The sequence below is a fragment of the Piliocolobus tephrosceles genome, chromosome 10 (assembly GCF_002776525.5).
Source record: "Piliocolobus tephrosceles isolate RC106 chromosome 10, ASM277652v3, whole genome shotgun sequence".
NCBI classification, from domain to species: Eukaryota; Metazoa; Chordata; class Mammalia; order Primates; family Cercopithecidae; genus Piliocolobus; species Piliocolobus tephrosceles.
Genome location: NC_045443.1, coordinates 32,410,359 through 32,434,755, shown reverse-complemented (window position 1 = coordinate 32,434,755; position 24,397 = coordinate 32,410,359). Strand labels below are relative to the sequence as shown.

Genomic DNA, 24,397 nt, shown 5'->3' with positions numbered 1-24,397 from the left:
GCTACTGATTAGAAAATAAGTGCATAAACAATACCAGCATAGCAGCAAAATACAGTTATTGTTAACATTCTGATGCACCTCATTTATCATTTTGTGCAAGAAAAATGACCACAGTCTGGCCAATTCCAGATTTCAAACTAAATTCAAACTCATACTTAATTGAGCAAATTATGCTTATTTGAAAATAAATGAATTAAATTCACTTCAGAGAAATTATTTTTATAGACATAAATCATGTAGCAAATAAAGTACAAAACAAATATCAATGACAAAAATACTGGAATCAACTTCCCTAGCTGAATTTGGAGTGTGAGGAAAGATGATATTACAATATATGTATTTTACATGTCTTAGGTCTCTCTTACGCTATCGAGGTAAAGCCAGCCATCTGAGACATGTTTCCTGTTTCTTTTTTCTTTTTTTTAAACTTAAATGAACTGTAGCCATTTGATGGCAGAAGTTTATCTGTGACTCAGAGAAACCACAAAATGTTTTATCACATCAGGGGCTGTGCTTCGTGTTCTTCTCAACTTTCTCTCGTCTTCCAAAATGATGGACATTAATTCAATTGTACATCTAACAACTGAGAAGAAAACACCCGCTGGATCTTGGGCAGTATCCTGTGTGTGGCTACAAAACTTCCACCCCAGATGTTCGTCCACAGGAGATGAAGACTAGGGGTGAGGAGGCTTGGAGAGACAGTGGAGAGGGGCGCACTGGGAGCTGGAATGTGGCTGCTCCTCGGGGAGAGCTGTGTCAGGACTGGAAAGGAGAAACAAGCACGTCAGCAAGAAACACATTTCAAAGGGCCAGGCACAGTAGTAGGGTTAGACAAGTTATTTTTGCATACATTTAAGAACATGAACAGAAATCTTGCACAGTAAATGGTTTCCATCTAAAGCATGCCAAGATAATGGTGGCTTTTCAAAACAAGGCATACAAAAGAAAAATGAAATGTATTAAGGAAATGATATATGAAAGGCACTCTTTTTTTTTTCTTTATTTTCTTGCCCCCAGCATTTTACAGAAGTTCTTTTCAATTTTTGCACAGCGTTGTTCTCCTAGGTCTCTGCGTTAGCTGTAAGATTTCATGAGATCAGTTCTTTTTAAACTTTAATATGCATTCAAATTACCTGGGGATCTCAGTAAAAAGGGCAGGTTTGGATTCATTAGGTGTGGGGTGGGACCTGAGATTCTGCATTTTTAATGAGCTCCCACTGGTGCTGGTGGTACTGGTAGGTTGACCAAGGCTTTGGAGTTTAGAGGATTCTATAGTTATCTGGTAGATCCAGATTCACTAGGATAAAGAATTTGCCTGTGGAAGTCTAATTTGCTCTAAGGATTCCTACTTGGGCTTGGAGGTATAAAAAATACAGAAGAGTTTTGTATTTCACCTTTTTTTTTTTTTTTTTTTTTTTTAAGATGGAGTCTCACTCTTTTGCCCAGGCAGCTCACTGCAGCCTCCGCCTCCCAGGTTCAAGCGATTCTCCTGCCTCAGCCTCCCAAGCAGCTGGGATTTCAGGCATGCACCACCATGCCCGGCCAATTTTTGTATTTTTAGTAGTGACGAGGTTTTGCCATATTGGCCAGACTGGTCTCAAACTCCTGACCTCAGGTGATCCACCTGCCTCGGCCTCCCAAAGTTTTGGGATTACAAGCATGAGCCACTGAGCCCAGCCTAACATTTCACATGTTAAGTATATAGTAGCTTTCCAAATGACCACCTATGATAGCCTCTAGTTTGAATGAACCCGTGCTCAGTCCTATCAGTGTCTGGATAAATAATCTTGAAGAATAAAGAAGCAAAATCATTTGAGTTTCCTAGTATAAAATGACAAAACACATTTGGGTTTGGGCCTTTTAAAATGTGATTAGCGGCCGGGCACAGTGGCTCACACCTGTAATCCCAGCACTTTGGGAGGCCGGGGCGGGCGGACCATGAGGTCAAGAGATTGAGACCATCCTGACCAACATGGTGAAACCCCATCTCTACTAAAAATACCAAAAAAAGTTAGCTGGTCATGGTGGCGTGTGCCTGCAGTCCCAGCTACTTGGGAGGCTGAGGCAGGAGAATTGCTTGAATCCGGGAGGCAGAGATTGCAGTGAACCAAGATGGTGTCACTGCACTCCAGCTGCACTCCAGCAGCCTCGCAACAGGGCGAGATTCCCTCTCAAACAAACAAACAAAATGAGACTAGCAGTGGGGGAATCACAACATGGGATTTTTTTTTTTTTTAATTAGAAAAGATGAGTATTTTTCTAAAACTCTTATTTTCCCTTAAACTATGAAAGTCAGTACTATATAATTCATTTCTGTCAGAAGTGATATTTGAGAGAATGATTCAAGGCTCATTATTACTATTTAAGCATAGCTTTTTAAAGCTAATATTGTTGGAGTCATTAAAATTAGTATTAAATAATTTTTATCTTTGGTACTGAAATTATCCTTTATATCTCTTACATTTTAATACAAAATCGCAATTATGTAAAATATCTGATTGGCTTGAGGTTATTCTTACTTCCCAAACTTTTTGAAGTGCTATAAGTTTAGTTTAAAAGAAGATTTGCTGTTCTGTACTGGTTAAGACAAACACTGATTGCCGGGCGCGGTGGCTCACGCCTGTAATCCCAGCACTTTGGGAGGCCGAGACGGGCGGATCACGAGGTCAGGAGATCGAGACCATTCTGGCTAACATGGTGACACCCCGTCTCTACTAAAAATACAATAAAAATTAACCAGGCTTGGTGGCGGGCACCTGTAGTCCCAGCTAGTCGGGAGGCTGAGGCAGGAGAATGGCAGTGAGCTGAGATCGCGCCACTGTACTTCAGGCTGGGTGACAGAGCAAGACTCCATCTCAAGAACAACAACAACAAAAAAGACAAGCACTGATAATAATTATTTTTCCTACCTATTTTTAAAATGTGGTAAGTAAACATGGGAGAACTGGAGCTTCAACAAAAAGCCTAAGAAAATAGTGCATAGTTTCATTTGTAAATTTTTTTGATGAAGTCTCACTCTGTCCCCCAGGCAGGAATGTAGTGGGACGATCTCGGCTCACTGCAACCTTCCCGCCCCAGGTTCAAGCAATTCTTCTGCTTTAGCCTCCCGAGTAGCTGGGATTACAGGCGACCACCACCGCCTCTGGCTAATTTTTTTATATTTTTAGTAGAGACGAGGTTTCACCATGTTGGCCAGGCTGGTCTCCAACTCCTGACTTCAAGTATCTGCCCACCTCGGCCTCCCAAAGTGCTGGGATTACACACGAGCCACCGTGCCCGGCCTCATTTATAAATTAGAAAATAAGGCTGGGCACGGTGGCTCACGCCTGTAATCCCAGCACTTTGGGAGGCCCAGGCGGACGGATCACTAGGTCAGGAGATAGAGACCATCCTGGCTAACACGGTGAAACCCCGTCTCTACTGAGAATGGTGTCAACCCAGGAGGCGGAGCCTGCAGTGAGCCGAGATCGCGCCAATGCACTCCAGCCTGAGGGCGACAGAGTGAGACTCCGTCTCAAAAATAAAAAATAAATAAATAAATAAATAAATTAATTAATTAAGAAAATCTTAGGCCTGGCGCAGTGGCTCTCACCTGTAATCCCAGCACTTTGGGAGGCTGAGGCAGGCAAATCACCTGAGGTTGGGAGTTCAAGACCAGCCTGACCAACATGGAGAAACCCTGTCTCCACTAAAAATACAAATAATAATAATAATAATAATAATAATAATAATAATAATAACAACAACAACAACAATAAGCCGGGCGTGGTGACACATGCCTGTAATCCCAGCTACTCGGGAGGCTGAGGCAGGAGAATCGCTTGAACTCGGGAGGTGGAGGTTGTAGTGAGCCGAGATCACGCCATTGCACTCCAGCCTGGGTAACAATAGCAAAACTCTGTCTCGAAAACAGAAAAGAAAATCTTTAAAAAGGAAAACAGAAAATAATGTATGGTAAGATTCATGTTTGACCCTCCAAACAGAGTTTGATGGCCTGGGAAACAGCAGGTTACAGGTCAGACTTTTCCATGGACCTAGTTTCTTTCTGTAAATATGCATGACTTAGAGCTAATTTCTTTTTTTTAAGTGTTTTATTTCTTCTTTTTACTTTATTTTAATATGGAACGCTTCACTAATTTGTGTGTCATCCTCGTGCAGGGGTCATACTAATCTCTGTATCATTCCAATTTTACTATATGTGCTGTGCAAGTCAACACCAGAACTCATTTCTTTTTTTTTTTTTTTTTTTTGAGACGGAGTCTCGCTCTGTCGCCCGGGCTGGAGTGCAGTGGCCGGATCTCAGCTCACTGCAAGCTCCGCCTCCTGGGTTCACGCCATTCTCCTGCCTCAGCCTCCCGAGTAGCTGGGACTACAGGCGCCGGCCACCTCGCCCGGCTAGCTTTTTGTATTTTTTAGTAGAGACGGGGTTTCACCGTGTAGACCAGGATGGTCTCGAACTCCTGACCTCGTGATCCGCCCATCTCGGCCTCCCAAAGTGCTGGGATTACAGGCTTGAGCCACCGCGCCCGGCCTCAGAACTCATTTCTTTTTAGGAAATTAAACATATTATGCAATGTGGTTTATGGCAAGTAACACAGAATGGTCACATTACACAAGAAAGATATGGGGTTGGTTTTTATCTTTTCTTCTCTTTTGAGCAGAATCTCACTTTGTCACCCAGGCTGTAGTGCAGTGGCGCGATCTCAGCTCACTGCAACCTCTGCCTCCTGGGTTCAAGCAATTTTAGTGCCTCAGCCTCCTGAGTAGCTGGGATTACAGGCCTGTGCCACCACACCTGGCTAATTTTTGTATTTTTAGTAGAGACAGAGTTTCACCATGCTGCCCAGGCTGGTCTTGAACTCGAACCTCAAGTGATCGGCCTGCCTCAGCTTCCCAAAGTGCTAGGATGACAGGCATGGGCCACCATGTTCACCCAAGAAAGATATGTTTTTGAAGACCTTGTGTAATCCAACACTCTTTTTTTTTTGAGACAGAGTCTCAATCTGTCTCCCGGCCTGGAGTGCAGTGGCGCGATCTGGGCTCACTGCAACCTCCACCTCCTAGGTTCAAGTGATTCTCCTGCCTCAGCCTCCCGAGTAGCTGGGACTACAGGCACATGCCACCACACCCGGCTAATTTTTTGTATTTTTTGTATATATATATTTTTTTTTAGTAGAGACGGGCTTTCACTGTGTTAGCCAGGATAGTCTGGAACTCCTGACCTTGTGATCCGCCCGCCTCGGCCTTCCAAAGTGTTGGGATTACAGGAGTGAGCCACTGCGCCTGGCCTTGGTACTCTTTTTGATAAAGGAGGACAAATATTTCTGCTTGACCAGCTGAAGTGTGTAACAATAGCTTAAATATGGGTTACAACTCACTTTGCCTCACATCTTGACCTTACATCATTCGTGATGATTTGAACATTTTTTCACTCCTTTAGATAGATTTCTCAAATAAAGTGAGTTATCTATAGTATTACATTTTTAATATGCATAAAATGCTGCAATCACATCGTGTATATTATGTGTAAATTAACCTGTAAAACACACATTCTTGGCTTACAGCTTAAGATACTATTTCTTGGATATAAATATTTGATAAATTATAATCATTTAAGTCATAGAATGAATTCAGTTTCAGTTGTGATTGCTAAATATTTTCAAGAGTCCACTTGTTGATTCAACATTTACCATCGATTTTACTTTACATAGGTAGATCATGTTGTAAACAGCAAGTTTAGGAAACTGTTACTAAGATATAAAATTGGATACCTCTTCAGGAAATTTCTTTTTTTTTCCCAAGTGGAAAACTACTTGATAGAAGGGAAGTGTTAAATACTAAACAACTCTATATATTTCAATATTATATCCAAGGCTATAAACCTTGGGCATTCCTTTCATATTGTAATATCTATTATCTATAAACAGTTTTGATAATTTAGCTCTACAATGGAATCAGCCTGTACAAAGTACACATGGAAATGTTCTCCTTTTTTTCTTTCTTTGGAGACAGGGTCCTCTTCTGCCACCCAAGCTGGAACACAGTGGCACAATCTCGGCTCACTGCTGCCTTGAACTCCTAGGCTCAAACGATCCTCCCACCACAGCCTCCTGACTAGCTGGGACTACAGATGCAGCCCACTATGCCTAATTTTTGTATTTTTTTTTTAAAGGATAGGGTTTCACCAAGTTGCCTAGGCTGGTCTGGAAATCCTGGGCTCCAGTGATCTTCCCACCTTGGCCTCCCAACGTGCTGGGAGGACTACAGAGGTGAGTCACTGTGCCCAACTGAAAAGTTCTACATTATTAAATGTGAGAAAATGCTCTTTTATTAAAAAAAATCATTCACCTTAAAAGCTGTTTGAATTTATGTATAAACTGAGGGAAGTACAAAATAATTTTTTTTTTTTTTTTTTTTTAAGATAGAGTCTCACTCTGTCGCTCAAGTTGGAGTGCTTGGTTCACTGCAACCTCCGCCTCCCTGGTCCAAGTGATTCTCCTGCCTCAGCCTCCCGAGGAGCTGGGATTACAGTTGCCTGCCACCATGCCCAGCTAATTTATGTCTTTTTAGAAGAGATGGGGTTTCACAATGTTGGCAAGGCTGGTCTCAAACTCCTGACCTCAGGTGATCCGCCCACCTTGGCCTCCCAAAGTACTTGGATTACAGGCATTAGCCACTACGCCCAGTACTGAAAATCATTTTTCAAAATGAGAAACAGAACACCTGATGTGAAATAACTCAACATTCTTAGCACATCTTCTATTTCTCATTAAACAAATATTCCTTTTCAGTTTGAGGGAAAAGGAATCATGGTGGGTGATTTACATACTCTCACTTTGCTCCTCACAGGGTAACTGAAACAGATTTCTCCTCTGCAGTGCAGCCACCTGTGGTGGTAGGTAGGAGTCGCTGGGCTCAGTTGTGCTCAGGATATGTGACCTTGAACAAGTCATTTTACCTTCCCAAACCTTTATTTCATCACATAAAAATGGGTGTAAGGCCAGGTGTGGTGGCTCATGCTTGTAACCCCAGTACTTTGGGAGGCTGAGGCGGGCAGATCACTGGAGGTCAGGAGTTCAAGAGCAGCCTGGCCAACATGGTGAAACCCTGTCTCTACTAAAAATACAAAAATCAGCTGGGTGTGGTGGCGCACACCTGTAATTCCAGCTACTTGGGTGGTTGAGGCAGGAGAATCGCTTGAACCCAGGAGGTGGAGGTTCCTGTGAGTCAAGGTCAAGCCACTGCACTCCAGCCTGGGCAACAGAGGGAGACTCCATCTCAAAACAAAAACAAAAACAAAAACAAAAGCCAAAAAACTGAACCAAACAAAAACAACAAAAAAATGGGTGTAATAACTGGCTCACCCCTTATGGGAGTTTACATGCCTGTAATCCCAGCACTTTGGGAGGTCGAGGTGGGTGGATCACGAGGTCAGGAGATCGAGACCATCCTGGCTAACATGGTGAAACCCCATCTCTACTAAAAAAACAAAAAAAATATTCGGGCGTGGTGGGGGATGCCTGTAGTCCCAGCTACTCAGGAGGCTGAGGCAGGAGAATGGCGTGAACTCAGGAAGTGGAGCTTGCAGTGAGCCGAGATCGCGCCACTGCACTCCAGCCTGGGTGACAGAGCGAGACTCCGTCTCAAAAAAAAAAAAAAAAAAAAAAAAGAACTGAAACCTTGTTTGGTTTATACTAAGAATTTGAATGTTGGCTATATGTTAATTTTTCTGCCAAAAAGGAGTAAAAAGGGCAATGAAAGTATTAACATTGACCCATTTGGCAGTGGGTATGGGTGGGAAGAGAGTCAGTCATCATCCCAGCAACTTTGAAAAGGAGTCTTTTCAGATCTATATGCATTTAATCATTTCTTTATGCAGACCACGATGGGGAACAGTAGAACTGGGCTCTAGACCAGGCTGTATACATGTGGATAGAAACTGGAAACATTTGAGAAGCTGGAAATATTTGCAATTCATTAAATTGCTTTTCTTTGAAGTAAATCATCCTTGTGGCAGTAGTAAGCAACCTAAATTCATTAATCTCAGAACAGATGAAACTAGACCACATAATTGTTTAGTCAAACTGGTTCTCAAAAAACAAGCAAGGTGGAAAAAAAAAAAGTTAAAAAAATCTCCTGCCAGCCTTTCCATTTCCTACTTAATGGAAACACTTAAAGCAGTAGTCTTCTGAGGCAGGAGGATTGCTTGAGCCCAGGGTTCAAGTCCAGTTTGGGCAACCTAGCCAGACCCAATCTGAAACAAACAAGCAAACAAAACAGCAGCCTGCTCCATGCTTTCTTCAAGCAAATTAGAGAGGTTAAGAGATTGCAGATCTTTGTCTTGAGGAATGGGAAGATACTAAAAGAGTATTGATAACAGTTCCCGAGCAGACACTCCAAGCCAGGAGTGTGCCTCACTAAATTCCCCCAATATCTACTGTCACCTGAACTTTACAAGTGAAGAAATGGAATCTTAGCCAGCAAAAGAAATTTTCCAAAATTAAACAACTAGTGGATATTAGAGGTGGGATTTCAACCCAAGCAACCTGATTCCCGAGCTCATTAACTCATTTGGGTATAATCAATATTCAGTGAACAGCTGTCATGTGCCCAGCACTGACCCAGACCCTGGGTAAGGGCTGGGGGAGCTTGGTGGAGAATGGACTGTAGGTGAAGAGCCTACGTTCTTAACCGCTACACATGTAGAATCCCACTGAGACGAGTTTGAATATTTACATTCAGTTACTTACATAACTGAGATAAATCTATAATTATACTATCATTCTTTTTTTTTTTTTTTCCTTTTTTGAGACAGAGTCTCGCTCTGTCACCAGGCTGAAGTGCAGTGGCACCATCTTGGTTCACTGCAACCTCCGCCTCCCAGGTTCAAGTGATTATTCTGCCTCAGCCTCCTGAATAGCTGTGACTATAGGTACACGCCACCATGCCCCGCTAAGTAGAGACAGGGTTTCACCATGTTGGCCAGGATGGTCTTGATCTCTTGACCTCGTCGTGATCCACCCGCCTCGGCCTCCCAAAGTGCTGGGATTACAGGCGTGAGCCACCACACCCGGCTGCGAAGAACATTTCTTAAAGCCCTGTTGCTGAAGGTGGTGGGAACAATCGACTAAAAGACACCAATTGGAAACTGCTGGCTAGTAACCTATTTTATAATGTATTTTTCTTTTTATTTATTTATTTGTTTTTTGAGACAAGGTTTCGCTCTGTTACCCAGGCTGGAGTGCACTGGTGCAATCAGAGCTCGCTGCAGCCTTGACCTCACGGGCTCAAGCGATCCTCCCACCTCAGCTTCCTAAATAGCTGGGACTACAGGCATGTGCCATTACACCTGGCTAATTTTGAAAAAAATGTTTGTAGAGGTTGGGGGGCGGTCTCCCTGTGTTGCCCAGGCTGGTCTCGAAGTTCTGGGTTCAAGCCCTCCTCCCACCTCAGCCTCCCAAAGTGCTGGGATTACAGGCATTAGCCATGACACCTGGCCAGTAATGTACCTTTCTGTGCTAACTCAATGTTCCACTGATACAACTGGCTGCACAACCGGCTCTGAGACCATGTGACACTTGGGCTTCAGCTGCCACTGTGCTTCCACACTTGTGGCACCCCAGCTCCCCCGGCTCTGACCCCGACCACGTGTAGCCTGCTACTGACATCTACTCCTCAGACACACATGGAAAGTGTTTGGGCCTGCCCCTGCTCAAAAGAAGCCTTCCCCTGGTAAAAGGGCAACAGCTGTGATAAGGAGAGAACACTGAGCAGACGATGAAAACCACAACCGGACTACTAAAGTCTGGCACCATCAGAGGCCAGGTGGCTGAAGATGAAGCATTCCAGGATGGAGGCGAGGTCCTGATGGAATGCTGAGATGCTATGTGGAGGTTCACCAGGATGGAGGGCAATTCATGACTGATTTGGAAAGCTTTCCTTTGGAATCGGAATTGTCAGCAAACTCTCCAGTTAGTGTTCAGGGACTGTGCAAACCTGCTTTTACAGTTTTTCAAGTAATCTCACATAAAGTTCACTGTCACAGCAAATATTTTCTTTTGAATGCTGACTACAATGTTTTCCTCTACCTTTCAAATTTAGTTTTTACCAAGGCTACTGAGTGGACAGAAAACAGAAACACAGAAACACTTTTACACAGCTGTTGTCTGTCTGTCTATCTATCTATCGACAGGGTCTTGCTCTGTCACGCAGACTGGAGTGCAGTGATGTGATTTTACTCACTGTAACTGCAAATCCATGAACTCAAGCAATCTTCCTGCCTCAGCCTCCCAAAGTGCTGAGATTACAGAAGTGAGGCACTGCACCCAGCCTTTGTATCTAATCCTTTATATTCTTCCTGTCTTCCTGTTTGTGGGCCTGAGATACATATCTCTTTAATTTTTTAATTTTTTGTTTTTAGATGGACTCTCTCTCTGTCATCTAGGCTGGAGTGCAGTGGCACCATCTTAGCTCACTGCAACCTCCACCTCCCGGGTTCAAGTGATTCTCTTGTCTCAGCCTCCCGAGTAGCTGGGATTGCAGGCATGTGCCACCACGTCTGGCTCATTTTTGTATTTTTAGTAGAGACGGGGTTTCACCATGTTGCCCAGGCTGGTCTCAGACTCCTGACCTCAGGTAATCCCTCTGCCTTAGCCTCCCGAAGTGCTGGGATTACAGGTGTGAGTCATCACGCCTGGCCTATTTAAACATTTTAAGTTTTATTTTACTGTGGTTTTTGTTTTGTTTTGTTTTTTAGCAACAGGATCTTACTCACCAGGCAGGTGTGCAGTGGCATGATCATAGCTCGCTGCAGCCTTGAACTCCCAGGCTCAAGCGATTGATCCTCCTACCTCAGCCTCCTGAGTAGCGGGGATTTTATTTTTTTAAATTGACAAATAATAATTGTACATATTCATGGAGTATATAGTGATGTTTTAATACGTATAATGTATAGGAATCAAAGTAAGTCAATTAGTATATTGGTGTCCCTTGGATTCTATAGGAAAATAAATATATTTTAAAGACAAAAAACAAAAGAAAATGAAAAGTAGGACAAACATCATAACAATTCCAGCTTTTATTTTTTGGAAAGGAATGAAACAGTGGACTAATCCAAGTATTTACACAGACAAAGGGGCTGAACGCAGCCTGTAGACTACCAGCTGGCAGCCAGCAAAATAAACCCCAGCTCTCTTGTACTCCCATTGGGAACACAGGGACTGCAGGTGTCCAATGTGTGTCTATGTAACCCACACTTGAAATAAAATATAGCAAAATATAAGGATGCCTAGGCAGTTCAGGTGTTGGAAAGTGGAGCTGGGGTCTATGGATCTGACATGCAGCTGGGTGGGAAGGGAAAGGACATCTGAATTTACCTGACAGTCGGGCAGTCTTGCCTCCCGGCTAGTTGTGAGCACTGTGGCGGTACGGAGGCAGCAGGCTGCTGACAATCTACAAGAAACTGATAAATTAGACATGTATACAAAGAGATGACAGAGCAAGGTGTTACTAACAGTGACTAAAGCAGCTGCCTGAGAGATTTAGTGAGGAATGTGCATTCACACAGAAATATCCTGATTCAGCTTTTTTTTTTTTTTTTCTTGAATGATGCCAATAGAAAAGACAGGATTTTTGTTTTTGTTTTTGTTTTTCTTAAATACAGCACTCAAAAATTAGTGACACAGCATTAGTAGCGAGATTTCTCAAGTACATTAGGACATATGTGGTCATTTATCTTTGGTATTTTGTTATATCTAAAAATAAAGGGTCTATTAATATAATGAAAGATCTTCCAGTTCTAAACTTGAATGTGGTGGTGGTGAATTGCTTAGCACTTAGATCTGTTACTCCAAAATGGAATGTATTCAGATAACTGACTTTACTGTCAGGACACATGGACATATTGTCAGTCCCATAGGTAACTTGAGAAAAGTGTGCAATATAATCTTTTCTATGATTAGTAGAATCTTAATTGAACAAGGAAATCATCTTTACAGTTTTCTGAAAACTGATTTTATATATCGAAAGTAGAATTTTTGGCAGAAATCTTAGAATGTCTATTACATAGTAAATTGTTAGTGACTTGGACTAGAGCGCTAACCTGAATAAGAACTCCACTTTATTTTGTTTTTATCATTTTAAAGTCACACAATATAATAACACACTAGGTTAACAAAGTGCTAGCTAGTAAAAATCAAGCTTTAGCTGGGTTAATCATCTACTCCAAGAAAGTAGTGCCTGGTGTTCTAAAAAAAATCAAAGAGCAGTCTGTTTACTGGTACTAGGTGACTATATTAGAATCATGCAAGAAGCTGGTTAGAAATGCATATACATCGTATTTCTTTTGCAAACAAGATTAGAATTAAACTTAAAAATTCTTCTTAAATAATTGAAGCATTTCCTCTTGCCAACTGCTTAGACTATGTATTTGCTTAGCAAATCCCTTTCCTCATATGTGTTTGTTTGTTTATTTGAGACAGAGTTTTGTTCTTGTTGCCCAGGCTGGACTGCAATGGCTTAATCTCAGCTCACTGCAACCTCCGCCTCCTGGGTTCAGGCGATTCTCCTGCCTCAGCTTCCAGAGGAGCAGGGATTACAGGCATGTGCCACCACACCTGGCTAATTTTATATTTTTAGTAGAGATGGGGTTTCACCATATTGGTCAGGCTGGTCTCGAACTCCTGACCTCAGGTGATCCACCTGCCTCGGCCTTCCAAAGTGCCGGGATTACAGGCGTGAGCCACTGCGCCCAGCCTCCTTATATGTTATGTAAATAATATTTAATCCACATTATCACAAATTCTGGATTTACAGCCTTAACGAGGCTCTACTGATTTTTACATTTAAAGTCTTCTACTTAAATATCACCTGTTTTAAAGCTAATATATTCTATTATAAAAAAGCCTGCCTATACAGTTATATAATTCCAGAATTTAAAATTCAAAAAAACTGCTGATGCTTTTCCAGAAATACACTAAAACTGTTTGTGATGCAAAGCAGAATACAATATAAGGCAGGCTTGATTTTTGTTCACTCAAGAAAACATTACTGAAGGGACCCTTTTATATGGTGGGCTTTGTTGCCATCTTACTAATTAGCGCATCTTAACAGGAACAAGGAGATCTGATTTTTGCTTAGTAGCTGGTGTTCAGATGATCATACACAGTAAGTCTTTCAAATATAACAAATCTGTTTTCTCAGATTGAGGAAATTCCTTTTTTAACTCTATTATCCCATTTTGCAGCATTGATTAGCTCCAGATTCCCTTTTGTAGAAACTCAGAGTCTTAAGGAATGCATTCTTTTGTCTTTTTAAAATCTTTGCTCCTTTTGTCTTTTCCAACAGCTTTCCTGCCTATCTGAGTGGTAATTTAGGAATGTCTTAGACTAATTTGACAACTATTTTGATAAGGCCACCAGGCAGGCAGTTTTTAAGTTAACCAGGTGTGTGCTGCCCTCTGATGGTGTATTTGGGTAAATGCAATGGATGTAAAAACCACTCTGGATTCCTTATGTCTTACATTGCCAGGGAGGTATAATGAAACTCTTCTAAAGCAGAGTAGTGGCCTCTGTGGAACAGCGATCCTTAGAATTAGAGTAACTAGAGTATTCAAATGGCTTACATCTTTTAAAAATATCTCATATTTGACTATTTTTGCCAATACAGTCACAGATTATTATTCATTCAAAATATAATTTATGATAAAATTCAGAAAGCAGGTGATCAGAACCACAGTGTACTCCCTTAATGAAATGTTAGAGAGGTGGTAGACATTCTTCATATTTGTAGTGAATATCCCTTTTTCCTTCGTTAGAAATAACATCATCTCTGGCTAATTTTTTTATATTTTTTTTATTTTTTTAGACAAGAGTTTCGCTCTTGTTGCCCAGGCTGGAGTGCAATAGCGCAATCTTGGCTCACTGCAATCTCCACCTCCTGGGTTCATGCAATTCTCCTGCCTCAGCCTCCTGAGTAGCTGGGATTACAAGCATGCACCACCACGCCCAGCTAATTTTTCGTGTTTTTAGTAAGATAGGGTCTCACCATGTTAGCCAGGCTGGTCTCTAACTCCTGACCTCAGGTGATCCACCCGCCTTGGCCTCCCAGAGTGCTGGGATTACAGGTGTGAGCCACTGCGCTCGGCCTATTTATTTAGTTTTTGAGACAGGATGTCATGCTGTTGCCTAGGTGGCTATCATAGCTCACTTCAGCATCCAATGCCTGGGCTCAAGTGGTCCTCCTGCCTCAGCCTCTTGAGTGGCTGGGACTACAGGCACACACCAACACACCCTGCTAATTTTTAAAATTTTTGTAGAGATAGGGTCACGCTATTTTACCTAGGCTGATCTTGAACTCCTGGCCTCAAGCAGTCTTCCTGCCTCGGCCTCCCAAAATGTGGGGATTGCAGGTGTGAGCCACTGCTCCTAGCCAAGCTAATTATTATTATTTTGCATTTATTATTTATAAGCACTTAGTTACATGTTATCCTTAAAGAATAAGAAACAAATTTCATAGATAAAATGGTGATAGACTTAAAAAATTACACTAAAATGTAGCTACATTGCTCTGACTCAATTGTCTTCTAAATCCCTGTTCTCAGGTCTACAGCCCTCCACTGTGTCAACTGTAGCCTGGCTGAGCTACGGATGTGTCTTAGCATGTACTTGGTAAAATGAAGGAGGTAGGTTGGGAGGCTGAGGAAGTCCCTTGTAGCTCTGAGATGCTGCTGGCTCTGAGTGATCTCCCTGGCTCCATCTAGGATCTATTCTGCTAGGCTCATTCTTGAATGAACTAGGCCACTCTTGAAGGAACTTGTTGCTTTGGGGACGTAAAAGATGACAGCTATGTGCATTAAGGAGCAGGCATTGTAGAACCCATAAAGCCATTGCTGTTTGGCCACCAGGGTTTGTCTAAACCATTCAACAGTCAAGTTACTAAACTTCTATTTTGTGTCAGAAACTGTGTTAGACAGCAGGGGGAAAAAGGTGAACAGAGAAAATGTGGTTTCTGCTTCATCGAGGAAGATAAGCATATTTAATAAGCAACTACAATGAAGTGTCATGATGGTGATGGTGATGATGATGGTGATGGTGATGATGACAGCATCTAGTACTTATCTATTGCTTACGATGTGTCAGGCACTGTATAGGCACTTAATATACATTCTCTTCTATAACCCTGTTTTATTAATCTCACTTTACGTATAAGGAAAGGGGAACTTAGGTTAAGTAACTTGACAAACTCCACTAGGAGGTAGAGGTACAATTTGAATCCAGGATTGTACGGTCCAAGGGCTGAGTTGAACTTGCAGAGTTATCACTGTATTGCCTCCTATAATAGGGAAAGTGTAGGGTGTTACAGGACCTCATAGCGGAAGTTAATTAAATTAAATTAGACTGACTCTAACTAACCATACACAACTAAATCTAATTAACATAACTAAATCTAAGAGATAAGGGAGTGCTTCCTGGAGGTTGTGATATCTAGGCTGACATCTAACAAAATGAGTTAGTCAAGTAACTTCTTTGTAACTACAAACTTTCTATGGTCTTTAGTAACAGTAACAAGACATTTTTTCATAAAATTAAAGTGTTTATTTGAAATGATCAGAATGGAATTAGAAAATGCTGTACATTTATATGATAAGGCCACAGGCTTGAGAAATGTCATAGCATACTCAAGAGATTATGTATTTTTTTAGAGACAAGCTCTTGCTGTGTCGCCCAGGCTGTAGTGCAGTGAGTTCAAGCAATCCTCCTGCCTCAATCTCCTGAGTAGATGGGACTACAAGTGTGTACCACCGTGCCCAGCTCAAGAGATTACTAATGCCTCAAGGGCATGGAATACTATAGCTCAAAGCATCTATAGGTCTGTCTTGATATGCACAAGAAGAGTACCCTTGTATGACATTCCTCCATAAACAAGGGCCTCATGTAGAAGGGAAGATAGAAAAGAAAGGGAGAAACAAGAGATAAAACTATTTTCTGAATCAACATGATGTAATCTTTCCTATAGACTTTACAGTTGTTATCTGTTTTAAGACAGGGTCTTGCTATGTTGCCCAGCCTGGTCTTGAACTCCTGGGTTCATGTGATTCTCCCACTTCAGCCTCTAAAACAGCTGGGTCGACAGGCTTGCACTATTCCTACATTGAGGAAAATAAGTGTTTTTGATAATATGGGAGTATATCATAGTCTCACATATATATATATTTTTATTTAACTTCTTTTTATAATCTCTCCTGCCAGAAACAAACACAGAATTTGCCATCATAGTAGGTGCTCTACAAGCCTCCACTGATTAATCCAAGATCACTATGTGTATTAACTTGCCCAAGGTCACACAGTTAGGAAGTGGCAGAACAAGGATTTAAATTTAGCCTTTTTAATGCTAAGGCTGCTTTTCTATTCACTCCTCTGGATGCTTCTCAAGTTGACACCAGCTACCTCTAGAAAATATCAGGGTCATAGAGTCAAAGAAACAGAAGGAACTTCGCCAGAGATTTGAGATACTGATTTTAAGGCAACCAATGCTCTCAAAAACACAAAGCAAACTGAAGGGTAGACGAATGAAGATAATATTCAGTTTTTAAAAAGAGGTGGCTGAAAATAATACATTTCATTGGCAAGGAGAGAAAGTTTTGCTGTGTGGTTTTCTCTTGGGCTTCTATTATTTATAAAATTTTCAATGCAATTTAGAAAACTAACCAATTTTCTTTTGTTTTCTTTGAGACAGAGTTTCGCTCTTGTCGCCCAGGCTGGAATGCAATGCCATGATCTCGGCTCTCTGCAACCTCCACCTCCCGGGTTCAAGTGATTCTCCTGCCTCAGCCTCTCGAGTAGCTGGGATTACAGGCACGCACCGCCATGCCTGGCTAATTTTTATAATTTTAGTAGAGACGGGGTATCGCCATGTTGGCCAGGCTGGTCTTGAACTCCTGACCTCAGGTGATGCACCTGCCTCGACCTCCCCAAGTGTTGGGATTACAGGCGTGAGCCACTGCACCCAGCCAAACTACCCGATTTTCTAAAAGTCAATGCCTTAGGGAGTCCAGGAGCCCACTGGTGGCTGTTTGGGATGGGAAGGAGCAGCTCATGTAGGAGGCAGGGAACACTTCCATGTTTTGGCTTCACACCTGGCCCAGATGGCAGCAGTGGGCACTGGTGAGCACCATGTGGGTGAAAGCCCATCTGTGGAGACCCAACCAAGCCAGGATGAGTAGTGAGGCTGCAGAGGTGGCTTCTTTGGGGCCTAAGTGCTCTGGGACAGGCACAGCAGCAGCTATTTGTGGCAAACAGTCTCCTGTAGCATCGCTCGACCCCATCTCCTCATTTTCCTGACTTGAGAACTAATGCATCCCTACTTTTTCATGAGATCGTACTTTTTACACCACATCTCTTTCCCTCATGACCATAAACACCTCTGGGTGCTCCACATATTCCCATGAAAACTATCTCTGTCTTCTGAGTTCTCCTCAGGCCAAGTATCCAAGTTCTTTTCTTTTCTTTCTTTCTTTTTTTTTTTTTTTTTTTTTGAGATGGAGTCTCACTCTGTTGCCCAGGCTGGAGTGAAGTGACACGATCTTGGCTCATTGCAAACTCCGCTTCCCAGGTTCAAGTGATTCTTGTGTTTCAGCCTCCAGAGTAGCTGGGATTACAGGCATGCGCTGCCATGCCTGGCTAATTTTTGTATGTTTAGTAGAGATGGGGTTTCACCATGTTGGCCAGGCTGGTCTCGAACTCCTGGCCTCAAATGATCTACCCGCCTCGGCCTCTGAAAGTGCTGGGATTATAGGTGTGAGCCATCAGGGCCAACCCCATTTCTTCCTTTTAAGATGTGATGTCAATTTCCCTCAGTCTTCTCTTGCTCTCTGACCTTGTTCCAGTTTGTGCACATCCTTCTAAAAATGAGGTGGTAAGAAAGGAAATCATGTGTGGTAAGATGTGCCTGGTGAAAAGTACAGTGGCACTGTCTTGTCTAATCTGAGACATCCCAGTCCTATTAAAACAGCAGAAACCTCATGGCATTTTTGGGCAGCCACATCACACTGCTATTTCCACTGAGCTGGCTTTGTTTATAGATAGTGCTATCAAGTCATTCTTCCTCCATCTTACAATGCCTGGAATTCCAGCACAATATTTCGTATCCATTTAAACTTTATGTTTAAAATACATGTGAAATATTTCACCTCTTCCTATCTGATGAATATTTTGGATCCTATTCCGTCATTTAGCATTTGTTTCTCTCTCAAATCAGAAAATGTGAGAATCATGACCTTGATAGCTTTATGTAAGATTAGCAATTAATAATAAGGTCACGCTATGTGAAGATCATATATCATAAATATAAGTCAATGAATTTGGACCCTTTGCATATATCATTCAATTAGTTATGAGTCTACACAATTATGTTATCCTCTAGAATTGATTTCTCATTTGTCTCAAGAATATTTTAAAAAAATGTCTGGTTAGTTGCTTGCTCAAGTTCAGACACATTATTTTACCATTTCCCTGGTCTTAGGACTTAGGAGATAGAGAATGTGGGTAGTCCAGTTCAAGTCATTCTTGATGAACTCACACTGGCTTTTAACAATCCCCATTCTATGGAGAGCATTTGTAACTCATCCATTTCCAGAAATTTGCCAAGGATAAGGCTCAAGTTTGTTGGTCTACAGTTTAGAGAAACTTTTCTTTTCCACTGTGTAAAAAACTGTATTTCTACATTTCTTCTTCTGACACATATAGGTACTAATCCTCTTACTTAAATATTCTATTTCTCCTCAGGCACCTCTTCCTCTATCTTTCATAAGTTCATCATTTTTCAGTCTCTTTCCTTCAACAAGAAAAGTGAGGAAAAAAGGGATGTGTGCTTTCTTCTTTTCCTTTCCTGTTTTGAAAATGGGCAATTCATATACTTATTTATTTATTTATTTATTTATTTATTTATTTATTTATTTATTTATTTTGAGATGGAATCTCGCTCTGTCGCCCAGGCTGAAGTGCAGTGGCGTGATCTCGGCTCACTGCAAGCTCCGCCTCCCGGGTTTACGCCATTCTCCTGCCTCAGCCTCCCGAGTAGCTGGGACTACAGGCGCCCGCCACCTCGCCCGGCTAGTTTTTTTGTATGCTTAGTAGAGATGGGGTTTCACTGTGTTAGCCAGGATGGTCTCGATCTCCTGACCTTGTGATCTATCTGCCTCGGCCTCCCAAAGTGCTGGGATTATAGGTGTGAGCCACTGCGCCCAGCCCATACACACATATTCTTTTTTTTTTTTTTTTTTTTTTTGAGGTGGAGTCTCACTCTGTCACCCAGGCTGAAGTGCAGTGTCGTGATCTCGGCGCACTGTAACTTTCGCCTCTTGGGTTCAAGCAATTCTCCCGCCTCAGCCTCCCCAGTAGCTGGGATTACAGGCATGCGCCACTACACCTGGCTACTTTTTTATATTTTTTTGGTAGAGATGGGGTTTCACCATATTGGCCAGACTAGTCTCAAACTCCTGACCTTGTGATCCGCCCACCTCGGCCTCCCTAACTGCTAGGATTACAGGGGTGAGCCACCGCACCCGGCGTTATACTCATATTCTTAAAAATAGGCAGGAGAAATGGAAGTTGATGATATAAGGAACACGCATGCCTCTTGATGAGACCTAGTTATTATCTTTGCTAACTTGGTGTGCTCTTTCCAAGACTGTTTATAAAAAAGGTTTAATACATTTATTTGAACAACTGCTATCATCGAACACTGCTGCTACTATCTATTTGAAAGTAAATACATTCAAATAGACACCACTGCTATGGTTTGAATATCCCCTCCAAAATTCATGTTGACGCTTAATCTCCAATGCGGCAGTATTGAGAGGTGGAACTTTTTAAGAGGTGATTGGATCATATGGGTCTGCCTTCATGAATAGATAAATCCATTCATGAATTAATGGATTAATGGGTTAATGGACTGATGGATTATGATGGGAGTGGAATTGGTGGCTTTATAAGAGGAAGACAGACCTGACTTAGCATGTCCAGCCCCCTTGCTGTGTGATGCCCTGCACCACTTTGGGACTCTGCAGAGTCCCCACCAGCAAGAAGGCTCTCGCCATGACCTTGGACTTCTCAGCCTCCACAACTGCAAATTACAAATTCCTTTTCTTTATAAATCACCTAGTTTCAAGTATTCTGTTATAAGCAACAGAAAATGGACTAAGACAACCACTTTAGACCAAAAATCTTCTAAACTTGGAGAAAAAAGTCAATATTCATTAAAGACCTTTCAATAAGAACAGATGATTAACAGTTAGTAGAAAAGCAAGAACATTTAATTTTGAAAGTGTTAACTAGGAAATTGACAGAGCATTATAGATTGTCCTCAAATTAACACTCCATAGTTATGATCAAAGCACAGAGACATCCTCTTTTAGTTCTTATGGGAAGGAAAAGATACCTCTCTTTCTTCTTTTTCCAAACCTGGCCATGTTCTCCCAAACTATTCATTAATTGAAATTTTAGGCAATGACAAAAAAGGAAGAGGAGGCAGAAGAAATGTAGAAGAAAGAAGAATGGATGAGAAATAATGGTAATATGTAATGCTTACGAAAAGTGCTATATATATATATATATATTTGCAGACAATTTGCATGCAAAAGCTCTTGAATCCTTGTAAAAACTCTGAGATATATTTTATTTTTGTTTAGAAATGAGAAACTACGTTTAGGCAAGGTCACTTTCTGTATTACCTTTTTTTTTTGAGATGGAGTCTCACTCTGTTGCCAGGTTGGAGTGCAGTGGTGCAATCTCGGCTCACTGCAACCTCCACCTGCCGGGTTCCAGCGATTCTCCTGCCTCAGCCTCCCGAGTAGCTGAGACTACAGGTGCACAGCACCATGCCCAGTTAATTTTTGTATTTTTAGTAGAGACAGGGTTTTGCCATGTTGGCCAGGATGGTCTACAACTCTTGAGTTCCTGATCCACCTGCCTCCGCCTTCCAAAGTGCTGGGATTACAGGTGTGAGCCACTGCACCTGGCCTCTGTACGACTTTTATAATGAACAAAAGCTTTTTAGTGCCCAGAGAACTCAATTGAGGCCAGGAGCAGCGGTTCATGCCTGTAATCCCAGCACTTTGGGAAACTGAGGCTGGCAGATAGCTTCAGTTCAGGAGTTCAAGACCAGCCTGGCCAACATGGTGAAACCTCATCTCTACTAAAATAACAAAAATTCTGGCCATGGTGGTGCTTGCTTGTAGTCCCAGCTACTTAGGACGCTGAGGCATGAGAACTGCTTGAACCCAGGAGGTGGAGGTTGCAGTGAGCCGAGATTGCACCACCGCACTCCAGCCTGAGCGACAGAGCGAGACTCTGTCTCAAAACAAAAAACAAAAACAAACAAACAAAATTCAACTGAGATTGGTAGCCATAATCCCCATTTTATAGATTAGAACACTGAGGATCAGAAGGGTAATGTGATTTTCTTAGGTCCCATGGAGAGAGTGGCAGAGTGAGAACTTGTGCCCAGGTTTCTGGCTGTCCACCCACGCCCTTGCAGTGGAGTGGCCCATGTTATAGACTGAATTGTGTTCCCCTAAATTCATATATTGAAGCCTTAACTCTCAGAACCTTAGAATGCAACTGTATTTGAACACAGGACCTTTACAAGAGGTGATTAAATTAAAGTGACACTGTTCGAGTTGGCCCTAATCCAATCTGATTGGTGTCCTTGTACAGAAGAGAGGATTAATACATACAGAGAGACACCAGGGATGCAGTGCACAGAGGAAAGACCACGTGAGGACAGTGAGAAGGTGGCCTTTTGCAATCCAAGGAGGGAGACCTCAGGAGAAAACAGACCTGCAGACACCTCAATTTTCAACTTCGGGCCTCCAGAACTGTGAGAAAATAAACTTCTGTTGTTTAAGGCCTCCAGTCTGTGGTCATGTGATGGAAGCCCCTGCATACTAACACAGTCTTTGATTCTTGCTCCAAAGTAGAAGCAGTTAGTGCTCCTTTTTACTCTGCCGAGAGTACTTCTTCAGTCTAAATAAACCAAGAACAGCCCAAATTCTCTCAAATTATTCAAACCTAAGCAATCCAAGAGTTGAATTAAAAAGTTTTAATTCAAGGAAACTCAAAGTGAAAAAGATATATACAAAAGGCAGGAAGCACAAATTACGAAGGATAATCTGGGGCCGGGCGTGGTGGCTCACACCTGTAATCCCAGCACTTTAGGAGGCCGAGGCAGGTGGACCACCTGAGGTCAGGAGTTCGAGACCAGCCTGCCTAACATGGTGAAACCCCATTTCTACTAAAAATACAAAAAATTAGCCGGGCGTGGTGGCGGGCGCCTGTAATCCCAGCTACTCAGGAGGCTGAGGCAGGAGAATTGCTTGAACCCGGGAGGTGGAGGTTGCAGTAAGCCGAGACGGCGCCATCACACTCCAGCCTGGGCAACAAGAGCGAAACTCCGTCTCAAAAAAAAAAAAAGAAGGAGAATCTGCATTCGAATTTAGCAGATTCCTTCTTAGCAAAAGCACTGTAGACAGAAGTGTGAAAGTGGTCAAAACAGTGGTACTGGGGAAAACTAAACTGACGGGAGTGGAATGTGAGGAGTTGTGTTAGTAGAAAACATAAATGTTCATATACTGTGCACTGACGTGGAGATAGAAAAGTTGCACAGTTATAAAAGTCTCCCACACCCAGGAATTCTGATAATAGCACAAAGGTGCTCTCCATAGAACAGTTACTAACGCGCTTACATGCACTGGGGTCTTAAGTGAGGGTGCACCACAATAATTTCCTTGCGTTTGCCAATGATACTTCTGCAGCCATTTCCTATGGCCTCTCAGCTTTCTTCTTTCTTTTTTTGAGATGGAGTCTCACTCTGTCACCCAGGCTAGCGTGCAGTAGTGTGCTCTCGGCTCACTGCAACCTCTGCCTCCTGTGTTCAGGCGATCCTCCCACCTCAGCCTCGCCAATGCCACTATGCCCAGCTTATTTTTTTTTTTTAACTTTTTGTAGAGACAGCGTTTTGCCATGTTGCCAAGGCTGCTCTTAAACTCCTGCGCTCAAATGATTTGCTTACCTTAGCCTCCCAAAGCACTAGGATTACAGGCATGAGCCACCGCGCCTAGCCCTCTTTATTCTCTATTCTCTCTCCTCTGTGCTCCTCAGCTCTTCTCCATTTCAGCATGAAATTTAGAGTCCGTCAGAAAGACCTCTATCTCTCTGTTAGATTCCAGCTCCAACAACCAGTAGCTAGGGAATCTGAAGAAGTGACTTAACTGTTCTGAGTCTCAGTTTTTCTGTTAAGTGAGAATATTAAATACCAATCCTGCAGGGTTCACGTGAAGATCAGGTGAGAGAATGTTTGTGAAAGCACGTAGTCCTGAGTCCATCCATCAGACATGATGGACAAAGGAAAGGGAGGAGTCGAATGCCCTTAAGGTTTTCAGCTTCAAGAAACAAAGTAAATGCTATTTACAACAATGAAATAAGAAAGGTCAAAATGGATCATAAGAGAAATTCATTTCAACAAGCTATTCCTCCTATCATTATATTCATCGGAAATGCTCTTATCTATCAGACCATGCAAAGTCAAATTTCAGTCATTATTTCTGGTCACCCCAGAAGGAGGTGTCTGCTTCCTGCAGACTCCTTTAGCACTTCTCTCATCTCCTTCGGCATTTCTTTCTTTCTTCCTTTTTTTTTTTTTTTGAGACAGAGTCTTGCTCTGTCACCCAGGCTGGAGTGCAGTGGCACGATCTCCATCTCAGCTCACTGCAATCTTCACCTCCCAGGTTCAAGTGATTCTTATGCCTCAGCCTCCCGAGTTGCTGCGATTACATGTGCACGCTACCACAACCAGCTAATTTTTGTATTTTCAGTAGAGACGAAGTTTTACCATGTTGCCCAGGCTGGTCTTGTACTCCTGACCTCAAGCAATCCGCCTGCCTCAGCCTCCCAGGGTGCTGGGATTACAGGCGTGAGCCACTGTGCCCAGCTTCCTCTGGCATTTCTTATAGAACTCTAGACTCCTGCTTCCCTTGCAGTACATCTATTCTCCCCAGCCACACCGTGCAGCTCCTTGAGAGCAGGCAGGACCCTGCCTTATAATTCTTCAATTCCCCACAACACTTTGCTAGGGAATTTATGTGGAGCAAACCACCTCCTCTAAAAATATCCTTGGATTTATTTATTAGTATCATCAATGTCATTGTTTAATTAATTCACTTGAAGGGAGAGTTTACAATTTAGACATTCCTGTCATGTAACAACATCTTTCTAACAAAAGGAATAAGAATGGATACATATTATCTGATAAAGATTTTAAGGTTAATTTAGTGTTATCAGATGATCAATTCTTCTTCTTTGGTAACTGTAAGACTTTGATACATAAATCTTGAAAATAATTT

The 24,397-nt window shown here is 42.3% G+C and overlaps 1 protein-coding gene and 1 non-coding gene across 4 annotated transcripts in view; both read right to left on the bottom strand.

Annotated features, from left to right (window-relative positions):
- Nucleotides 1–416: 416 nt before the first annotated feature.
- Nucleotides 417–24,397, bottom strand: part of BICD1 (BICD cargo adaptor 1) — a 263,984-nt gene continuing 240,003 nt past the window's right edge. For 2 of the 3 annotated variants that reach the window (XM_023208955.2, XM_023208956.2), the window contains 2 exons: nt 11,376–11,451; nt 417–762 (listed from right to left, as the gene is read on the bottom strand). In XM_023208955.2, the coding sequence (XP_023064723.1) occupies nt 675–762; nt 11,376–11,451 (164 nt within the window). In that variant the 3' untranslated portion in view covers nt 417–674. The remainder of the gene's footprint in view (nt 763–11,375; nt 11,452–24,397) is intronic. The other variant, XM_023208957.2, reaches the window with a different exon arrangement.
- LOC111540666 lies at nt 4,114–4,217 on the bottom strand. Its single transcript, XR_002731044.1, has one exon. It is a non-coding gene; the product is annotated as a U6 spliceosomal RNA (small nuclear RNA).